The sequence below is a fragment of the Alligator sinensis genome, unplaced genomic scaffold, assembly GCF_000455745.1.
Source record: "Alligator sinensis unplaced genomic scaffold, ASM45574v1 scaffold769_1, whole genome shotgun sequence".
NCBI lineage: Eukaryota > Metazoa > Chordata > Crocodylia > Alligatoridae > Alligator > Alligator sinensis.
In genome coordinates, this window is record NW_005843322.1 from 7,245 (window position 1) to 17,605 (window position 10,361).

General features: G+C 58.8%; 1 protein-coding gene across 5 annotated transcripts; it reads left to right on the forward strand.

Annotated features, from left to right (window-relative positions):
• Positions 1-3,275: 3,275 nt before the first annotated feature.
• On the forward strand, positions 3,276-8,989 carry TMEM176B (transmembrane protein 176B). Of its 5 annotated transcripts, none has more exons than XM_025194839.1 (7): positions 3,276-3,397; positions 5,291-5,510; positions 6,116-6,226; positions 6,503-6,559; positions 7,099-7,284; positions 7,750-7,860; positions 8,259-8,989. In XM_025194839.1, coding segments are annotated over exons 1-7 (792 nt in total). In that variant the 5' UTR covers positions 3,276-3,395; the 3' UTR covers positions 8,364-8,989. The 5 variants fall into 5 exon arrangements, with proteins under 5 accessions (XP_025050624.1, XP_025050621.1, XP_025050622.1 ...); XM_025194836.1 differs by having other exon boundaries at positions 3,391-3,526; positions 8,259-8,986; XM_025194837.1 differs by lacking the exon at positions 3,276-3,397 and adding an exon at positions 3,622-3,885 and having other exon boundaries at positions 8,259-8,986.
• The last annotated feature ends 1,372 nt before the right edge of the window (positions 8,990-10,361 follow it).

A 10,361-nucleotide genomic window follows, 5' to 3' on the forward strand; every position in this document is an offset into this window, starting at 1 on the left:
CCCCAGAAGGGTGTCCCGGGCTGGTCCTTCTGGCTGGACAGGTCGGGTGCTGGTCAAGTTGGAGATCAAGCGTGCGCCGCTGAGGGTCACTTTTTACTGCTTTTTATCTGTCCTTGGCAGACTTTGGTGACTTCCCAGTTTTCAGGTTTGCCCAATCCAGGGGTCGTTGACCCTCGTGGGACTTCCCCCTCGGTGGCTACTTCATGGCATCTGTCAGCCCCTGGGGTCTTCCGCATGTATGTGCAGGTTTGGGAGTCAGTTGATGAATTTTGAATATGGCTCTGGGAGCAGTCGATCTGGAGATATTCAGCCCAAAAGTTGGTCCCCGGCGTTGATTATCTCAGACCAGGGCTTCTAGCCCTTGATCAGTGACGTTTAGAGAATTCGCGGTTGCTACATTGTCTCCTATTGATTTCTTCCATTGGTTGATCTGTGGTTTCCCTAGGTGTTAATAGCTCCCTGCTACTGTGTTACGCATTCAATCGCTCTTTCAGGGGCCCGCCTGATACAGGGAAGCTGCAGTTTGATTCCTGCCCTTGTTAACATTGTTACAATGTATAACTTACTTCTGAAACCAAACCATTTAGTTAAACGGTGAGGAATATAAAATATAAGCTACAAGAGTAATGCCATGGCACACAAATAGGTAAAAATACCAAAATACAAGGGGAGATACAAAATGCACACATACAAACTTTAAAACACAATTCCTTATCTTACAGTGCAAGAAAGAGGAAGGAAGAAAAGGTAGAAGAGGAGAAACATATCCAAAGAGGGGGGAGCAAATGCAGGCAAGAGGAAAAGGGGGCTTTCTGCTACACCCTAAGCCTCAACAGGGTTTTCCCCTTTCGAACTATTATACAGACGGCAACCAAGAGAAATCCTTGATTTGATTAAGGAAAGTTGGGAAGAGCAACTAAGTAAAGATCAGAACCTGGTTCAATACACGATATAACCGAGAGAACGCCTGGAAGTGGCACGGAGAGAAGCTTTAAGAAATCTTAGGGAGGCACAAGGGCAACAAACAACCTGTTATAATTGAGGGGCTTGAGAAAGGAAGTTTGAGTTGAGAGACAGTGTACTGGTTCTCTAAGTGGACCAGGAGAGTAAGTTACTAGCACGATGGCAGGGCCCTTTTGAAATAACACACCAAGTAGGGCCTGTAGATTATGAAGTACATAAGCCAGACAGGCAAAAGAAAAAACAAGTATACTACATTAAGATGCTGAATCCATGGCAAGAATGAGAGTGCCTATATTTGACCCTTCAACTGGATGAACTGGATCTGGGACCCTCCCTGAGGGAGGCGGTTGGGAGAAGTGAAGTGGAAGAGGCTCCACGACTATCTGAAGAGCAGACATGACAGGCAATGGAATTGGTGAGAGAGTATGGAGATGTGTGCCAAGAGGTCCCCGGGGAAGCTCGGGGTGTGATGCATCGAATAAGGACGCTTCCAGGCCAGGTGATCCATGAAAACTGGAAGCAGATCCCAAAACAACTTCAGAAGCATATAAAAGATGAGCTCAAGATGATGTTAGAAAAAGGCATAATACAAGAATCCCGAAGTGACTGGCGTAGCCCTATCGTGGTAGTGCTGAAGCCAGATGGAAAAATTAGACTCTGTATTGATTTCCGGAAAGGAAGTGCGTTGGATAAGTTTGATGCTTATCCGATGCCGAGGGTAGACAAAATGGTGGAGAACATTGAGCAAGCCAGCTATATCTCCACTTTGGACCGAAGGAAAGGCTATTGGCAGGTCCCCTTAGCACCCGAGGACCAAGAAAAGACAGCATTTGCCACACCATGGGGCATATTCCATTTCCGACACATGCCATTCAGATTACATGGAGTCACCGCGACGTTTCAGCAGCTGATGGACAGAGTCTTAGCCCCTCATGGGGTTACACCACAGCTTATATAGATGGTATTATTGTGTATACTGCAGATTGGTCAGAGCATTTAGTAGCACTGTGTGAGGTATTACAAGACCTAAGGAAGGCGGAGTTAACTGCCAACTCAAAGAAGTGCACAACCGGGAAGGAGGAAACACGGTACCTTGGGTTCCAGGTAGGAAGGGATAAGGTGCGACAGCTGCTGGATAAAGCAGAGGCATTAAGGAAGTATCAAACTCCCCAAACAAAGAAACAAGTGAGGGCTTTCTTGGGACTGGCAAATTATTATAGGAAATGTGTTCCTCACTTTGCAGAGTTAGTGGTGCCTTTGACCGAGATGGTAAGGGCTGGAGCCCCAACCAAGGTGAGATGGAAACCAGAGATAGGAGGAGCATTCTTCACCTGGCTATCACTATGGACCAGAAGGACTTGGGGGTCAGGATTAACCACAAGATGAGCATGAGCCTTCAATGTGATGTTGCGGCTAGTAAAGTGAGCAAAACGCTGGCTTGCGTCCATAGATGCTTCTCACGCAAAACCCAAGATGTCATTCTCCCATTGTACTCAGCCTTGGTGAGGCCGCAGCTGGAGTACTGCGTCCAGTTTTGGGCCCCACAATTCAAAAAGGACGTGGAGAAGCTTGAGAGAGTGCAGAGAAGAGCCATGAGCGTGATCAGAGGTCAGGATAACAGGCCTTATGACAAGAGGCTGAGAGCCATGGGACTCTTCAGCCTGGAAAAGCGCAGGCTCGGGTGATCTGGTGGCCACCTACAAGTTTATCAGGGTGCTCACCAGGATCTGGGGGAACGTCTGTTCACCAGAGCGCCCCAAGAGATGACAAGGTCAAACAGTCACAAACTCCTCCATGACCGTTTCAGGCTGGGCATAAGGAAGAACTTCTTTACTGTCTGAGACCCCAAGGTTTGGAATAGACTGCTGCCAGAGGTGGTTCAAGCACCTACTTTGAATGCCTTCAAGAGACATTTGGATGCTTATCCTGCTGGGATCCTATGATCCCTGTGCTGACTTCCTGCCCCTGGGGCAGGGGGCTGGACTCGATGATCCTCCGGGGTCCCTTCCAGCCCTAGTGTCTATAAATCTATGAAATCCCAAAAGTTGAAGGATGCACTTTGTACACAGCCATTGCTATATACACCAGGTTTCAATAAACCCTTTTTGATACTGACAGATGCATTAAACTTGGCTATTGGTGCAGTGTTGATCCAAATGGCGGAAGGGGAAGAATGTCCAATAGCATACATAAGGAGGAAGTTGCATCCATCTGAAAGGAATTATACTACAATAGAGAAAGACTATTTGGCTTCAGATGGGCCATAGAAACACTCCGGTATTATTTGTTCAGACGGAAGTTGACGTTAATCACGGACCACGCCCCACCGCAATGGCTGTAAAGCATGAAGACAGATAATGCTAGGCTAATGAGATGGACTCTCAGTCTTCAACCATACTGCTTTGTGGTAGAGCATTGTCCAGGGACCAAAAATGTAAGTGCCGACTTCTTCTCATGGCAGTATGAAGACGAAGAGGGTTGAGAGGTGAAGGGAAGATCCCGGACAGAAGAGAAGAGAGCAGGGCGTGTAACAGGGAACCCTAGCCCTGTTACCAGAAGGCAGGTCAGTCTCTTTAAGATCAACATTTTCCAGACACAGCCTGTGGCAGGGTAGGGGTTAAAAGCTGAGCGGGGCCAGCTAGTCAGGTGACCAGAAGGGGGCAGGCTAGAGCTATAAAACCCCTGGGCTTGCGAGCAGTGTGGGGCAGCAGCCAAAGGGGAAGGAGGTTGTGCACGAGAGAGCTCCAGAGAGCGGCTTGGCTGCTGGTCCGACTGCTGTGAGAGGGGAACTGCTGTGCCCCGGGGAGGCGCGGCGCGTCGCAGGCAGGGGGAAGCAGAAGCACCAAGCCACGAAGAAAATGTAAGCTAGCCTGCTGCCTTCTTTAATTCCTGGGTTTTGTGGTTAAAAGCCATTGACTGACGGTACGCATATATTTTTGTTGATTGATAAACCAGTGTTTTGTGGACGAGGCTGCAGGGGAGGACGAGGCCTCATTAGCAGCTTGGGTGCAGTCATAAAAGGCCAAGGGGGCCTGGTGTACCAGTTGCATACTTTTGGGCTAGGCTGGGGAGGGGTTAGGGCTGCTGCCCAGCCTTGATCTTGCAGCCCTGTGGCTACAACCCTAGTGAGCAGGCCTCTAGGCCAGAGAGCCTGGGCTCTCTGTTAGAGATGAAAGGATGTCCAAAGCTCCTCAAGGTGAGTGATGGGGCCACTCGGGGCCTATCACTGATTACTCAGGACAACAAAAAAACACAAAAGGGACAGGAGTGAGGGGCACAGGTTCAAAACGAGTGCAGCGAGGGGGCACTGAGCAGAGCCCGCTGGCCCTCAGGTGAGTCCAAGGAGCAGCGGACGTGGCCCACTAAAACTCTGCCAGGAGACATGAACAAAGAAGGGATGGGAAAGCAACCCCCATCCCCAGGGATCTCTGGCCAGAGCCTCCTTTCTGGGCAGGGCTGTTGCCAGCTGGGCGAGGTTGAGCAGGACGTCCCCGGGCTTGGTGCAGCTGCAGATGGGCAGTAAATGAAAAGGCACGGAGGTCGCAGAGCCAGGACAGGTGGTTCTGGCAAGGAAGGACCTAGGCTTGACCCAGTCAATAGCAGCTCCTATGTTGTACTGGTTTGGATTACCGCCTTCCTCCCGGCACCTGCGAGTCTCCCGCCTCCTGCGCTGTGCACACATGGAGCAGTGCCTGCCTTCTCCGACCCCCGCGAGCCTGGGGGTCTTGGGGAAAACCCCAGCATGGGGGGCTCCCCAGAGGAGGATGGGGGAGGTTGAGGACTAGCCCCGCTGGCTGCTCTGAGCATCTCCGGAGCGCGGGGCTGGACCCTGCACCGCCCCAGCCACAAACTGGCCGGTCCAGCTGGGCCAGGGGTGGGACTTTGCTCCTGGCAGCTCCCCTGGGATCCTGGGAGGCTCTTTCCTGCCGCCGCTCGGGGCTGGGGTTGCTCCGCGGGCCTCCCCTGCCCGAGCCCCAAAGTGCCAGGGAAGGGCGCGGGGCTCCAGACGGGACCCTGCTCCCCCCTTGCTGCTGGGCCCAGGAGAGGAGGGAGCCGCGGCCCAGCTCTGCCCCTACCCGCCCCACAGGGAGGGCACCAGGCATCCGAGCTGCCGCCTGAGCTTCCCCCAGAGCTGCCGCTGGAGGCCTGCTGCCGGGGCACGTCTGTGCCTGCCTAGGGGAGCCCCTTCCCGGCCTGGCGGCACCTGGAGGAACCAGGACAGGGTACGGGAGGACACGGGAACCCCGATCCTTGTGCCCCGGCCAAACCCCAGCCTCGTGGGGTGCTGCGACAGGCAGGGGTGCTGTCACACTGCCCCTTCCCACAGGAGCACGATGCCCACCACCGTGGTGCGGGTGAGTGGCCTGGAGGTGTCGGCGGCAGGTGCGGACCACCCCATCGTCCACGTCCACGTCAGCCGTGAGTCGTGGCTGCACTACCTGGTCAAGGCGCTGCGGGCCGTGCGGCTGGACCAGGTCAAGGCCTGGCTGGCCCCTGGCCCAGGCCCTGCCCGCAGCTGCTGCGTCCAGGAGATGAAGGCGCTGGGGGTAGGTTTGGGGCTGGTGGGACGGGGCCTGGAGTTGGGGTGACTTGGGACAAGCAGGCAGAGCGAGGGCCTGTGGGGGGACAGGGGGTCCCTTGCCTCGCCAGGTCCCAGGATGGAGACCGCACTGCTCTGCACCATGTGTTGGGGGTTTAAACTTCCCCTGAGGTGCTGGGTGCTGCTGCAGCCCTGGCTGGGGATGGGGCTGTGCCAATGCTGCTGCTGGCACCAACCCTGCAGGGTCCTGCCCCTGCGCTCAAGCTCAGTCCGACGCTGCACTAAGGGCAAGAGGGGATTTCTCCTCTGCTCAGACTGGTGTGGACTGGGGGGTTTAGACAGGGCATGGCCTCAGCCTGATCACACTGCAGCATGGCCACTGACTCCCTCCTGCCTGTGCCCAGTGGCAGACAGACGGACAGGAAGGGCAAGGCCAGGCCTCGCTGCCTTTAGCCTTTAGCCCAGGATCACGCAGGCTGTTGGCCAGGCATTAGAGCTGTAGCCTCGACTCCCCCCTGGGTGTGCGGGAGGGCACACACAGGAGGGAGGTGAGTGCAAAGCCGGGACGCGTGGCCTCCCCTGACGTCCTGCTCTGTGCGTGCTGCTGGCCAGGTGGCCCAGATCGTGCTGGGCGTCATGTGCGTGGCGCTGGGTGTGGCGCTCTGCTTTGGGCCCTACACAACGGTGATCTGGCTGCGGTCCCCGTTCTGGACAGGGGCGCTGGTGAGTGCCGGCGGCTGGGGGAGGCCGTCGTGCGGGGGGCAGCCCCGCGGGGCACTGTGGGCCGGGGCTGGGCATCGCATGGGGGAGGCTTGGGGACGACGGGAGCTGCAGTTCACCCAGAGCCCATTAGTGTAGGGGGACCTGTGCCCTGCACCCTCTGCCAACATGGGTCTGGGCACTGGAGGGCAAGCTGCCTTGGGGGCACCACCAGCACGGCCGTCTGCCCGGTGCCCGTGTCTCTCCCAGGAACCGCTCACACCAGCTTCTCTCCCCCAGTTCGTGGGCTTGGGTGCGCTCTGCGTCCTGTGCAGGAGACACGGCACGGGCTGCTTGGTGAGTGCTGGGGGCTCTGGAGCCAGGGCTGTGGGTGTCCAGGGGCTCCAGGTAGGGGGGCATGCAGGGGAGCCCCAGGGCCCCCTTTTCCCCCTGACCAGGTGACACGTCCACGCCAGGTGCAGAGTCCCTGGCGCAGGAGTCATGGCCCCGTCCAGGGGAGCATCGCCTCCAGGCTGGTGTTAGGGACCCTGCCCGGAGCTGGGGGGTGCTCGGTGCACCCCATGTATGCGGGGGAGTGGGGGCACGGTGCTCTTCCAGCTCTCCCGGGGGCAGCTGCAGCCATTGGTGCTGGTGCCACGTTGCACCGGGCTCCTCCTGGGCACTGGCCAGGCTGTTGGACACCCGTCCCCTCCACGGGAGCCTAGCACAGGAGAGCCGGGGGCGCACAGGGTAGCCATTGGCTTGGTTTCTCCCCCAGCTCCCTTTCTGGGGCTCGGGCCATGACCTGGGGGGAGCACGGGTAGGTGGAAGCCATCGTGCTGCTAGGCCTGTGCCCGCACAGCTGGTCCTCACCTGGAGGCCCGCGACTCCCCCAGCTCTTCCTGACAGCCTGCCTGGCCCTGGCTAGCGTGGTAGGGGCGACTGTGGCCGTGGTGTGTGGGGGGATCGAGGTGGTGCAGTCACGCCGGGGCACGAGCACCCCGTGCAGCAAGTCTCCTTTTGACGGCTCGTACACGGATGGCTGGACGTGGAGGGAGTGCCAGGAGAAGGTGCAGATGAAGGTGAGAGTATGCCCGGGCAGGATGTCGGCAGCCCCCTGAGGGGCTGAGTGTGCCTGTGCTGTGGCCTCTGCCCATGGGAGCCCACAGTGGCCAGGCCCAGGGGCACTGGGCTGGGTGCCAGGACACCTGGGTCCTGCCCCGAGGTCTGGGGCAGCAGCGGGGTGCATGACCCTGCACCCTCCCGTGCCCATGTGTGAGGGGCCCGTGACCCTAGAGCACCCCGGGGACTGGGCTGGGAGGGCTCTGCAGAGATCCTGTCCCTGGGCCTGGGACATGGGGAGCAGCCCCCACAGCCTCTCTGTCCCCTGGGCTTCCCCCGGAGCAGAGGTGCTGCCCTGTTGCTGCCCCGAGCCCCCAGCTCGAGGCTCCTGCTCCCGCTGCAGCCCTGGAGCTGGCTCAGCTCTGGCCCCTGCGGGCGCCCGGGCTCCGGACAAAGTGGGCGCTGCCCATGCCCTCTGCCCCCAGAACCTGTTCCTGGGCGTCCGGGTGCTGCTGTTGGTGACCACGGCCGGCGCCCTCGTCATTGCCGCCTGCTGCCTCGTCTGCACTTGCCAGATCCTCTGCTGCCGGACGCAGGTACTGGGGCAGCTGGGCTGGGGCTCTGGGGGGAGCCCCGGCCTGCCCATGGCGCCATGGCCCAGGCAGGGCTCACGCTGCAGGGAGTCCTGCCCTGCTGTGCTTTGCAGGGCAGGGGTAGGGGCATGTCTTAGCAGGGGCAACCCCGCTTGGGGGAGTGGTGCGGATGTCAGTGCCAGCGGGTGCTGTGGGGGAGAGTGGGGCGGGGGTCTCCCGGCAGCCCCCAGCTGTCAGTGTCCACGGGCTCCCTGTGCCCCAGAGCCCCTGGCCACCAGCTCCAGGGTGGACGCCAGCACTGTGGCTGCTCGTGGCTGAGGGCTCTGCGGGAGTCCCTTTGTTGCGTGGGGCTCTGTGCATGGGGCTGCGGTGGGGGCTGACGTGCCTTGCTCTGCCCGCAGGACCAGGCGGAGGCTGCAGCAGGTGCGGAGCCGCTGGTGATCTCAGTGCCCACAGCCCAGGCCCAGTCCCAGCCAGACAAGGAGACGTGTGTGGACAGTGCCTGAGCCAGCTACAACCCCGGGCTCTCTCCTACGCCTCGTCTTGCCCTGCGCCCAGCCTGGGGGCCGGGGAGCCCATCTCTAGCACTGCCACCCCTGCGCTCCCCTCTCCCTGGCTGCGGCCGCGTTGGGGCCCTTCGCTCGCAGCCTCCTGTCCCGCCCCCTGCTCCCAATAGAGCTCCGCGGTGCAGGTCTGTTTGCTGCTGACAGGTCTGTGGATGCTGGGGGGCCGTGCATCCTGCACCTTGTCCCTAAAGCAGCCCTCACCCACCCCCAGACTGTCCCAGGCCCTGGGAGATAGGCCCTGGCCACAGGTGCTCTCCAGTGCCCACCACGGAGCTGCCCTGACCCAGCCCCACGTTGGCTTCTACCCTTGGGCCAGTCTGTCCCCACATCTCGCAGCACTCGCTTTGCACCAGGCAGCATCCAGCCACCCCAAGCAGCCTCGCACGCAAGTCGGCTCGTGCACCCAGCTCACTGGTGACAGCAGCATGAGCAGAATAAAGTGATCAGGGAGACTTATGCAGTCTCTGGTCCTAATTTACCAAACGCTGGAGCAATTCCGGTCTGTGAGCAAGCCCGCCGACCATGTAGCCAGATACTAACCCACCTCCAGCGCTTTCAAGGCTTTCTTACCCCTCCCCATCCGAATGATGTGCTGGGTCACTTGGATGCTCTCCTCATGACACAAGTGTCTCTAGTGGGTTATGGAATAGAAAAAATCCCATACAATTTACCACGGAGAGGGTGGTTCAGGTGATCAGTCTGATCTGGCCTACACGTGCGATTCTTCCTTCCCTGGGCTGTTCTGCAAGTGAGGTTACCTCCAAATGGGGACAGTAGGTTACAGTTTTTATTGAGTGAGTTGTGTCTTGGGCCCCTCCTACCCAAACCTGTCACTATTCCCAAATTTGGGCTCGGATCTTGCTCAACAGATTCTTTTACTTGGTAATCAGTTTATTTTCTTGACCATTTCAATTACTTTGGGGAACTTCCACACCACGGCAGTGACCTTTTCTTTCCAATTTTTTCAAAGACCCTAAGGGTTTGATCTCTCGGGATGTTTGCTTAAGGGTCATTTTTAGGTTAACTTTGTTAAAGGCCTCTAAAGATGAAATTCAAGAGTTAAGACTTTGAGCAAAGTCAGGACCTTCCACACGTAGGCCAAAACAACGGCCTAGATGAGAAGATGAATCTTGTCTTTTTCCTAAACTGGCTAATGGGCAACTATTATAGGTATTCAAATAATACGTTCAATATGACACTGGGGAGCCCGGCAAAGTCAGGGGTACCCCTCTGCCCGCCCCCCGGGGCAGGGGCAGACTTACCTGCCCCACCCCTGCAGCAAGACCCAGGTGAGTAGGAGGCTGCCCCATCCCATGCTCCCAGCCAGGCCGCCCTGCCCTGCCCTGCTCCCTGCCTGGGCAGGCAGCCAGCGTCACCTGGGGGCAATCAGGGCTCATTAGGAGCAGCCAGGCCCTAGCCAGAGCTGCCCTGGGCCAGTGCCCACTGCCTCCAAGGGGAAGCGGGGCAGGTCTGGCCATGGGACAAAGTCCATGGGTAGCAGCAGGGGGGAGTAGGTCTGGAAATCCCCACAGCAGAGCTGTGCCAGCCCAGCACCTGGCCACGGCCCTTCCCCTGCACAGGGAGGAGATGCATCCAGCTCTGGGGTGGAGTCGGGGCAGCTGAGCCTGGCCAGTGCCCCCGCTGTGTCTGCGCTAGGCCCTGTCTGCTCCCCGTCTGCCTTGGGCTCCCACCCTGGGGCTGCCCCCGGCACAGGGGCATCTGCTCTGCATCGCCCTTGCTCCAGGCAGAGCCCAGCCTCAGGCAGCACCCGCTGCCTCCGAGCTGGTGCGCGGTGGGAGGGAGCAGACCCGGCCGTGGGGCGCAGGGCCAGCTCGGGGGAGGACAGGGGTCCGGAGGGGGTGACGAGGAAAGGGCTGGGGGGGCAGCTGGCGGGAAAGGCGCTTCCAGGGACGTGGCAGCAACCTGCGAATCCCGGGG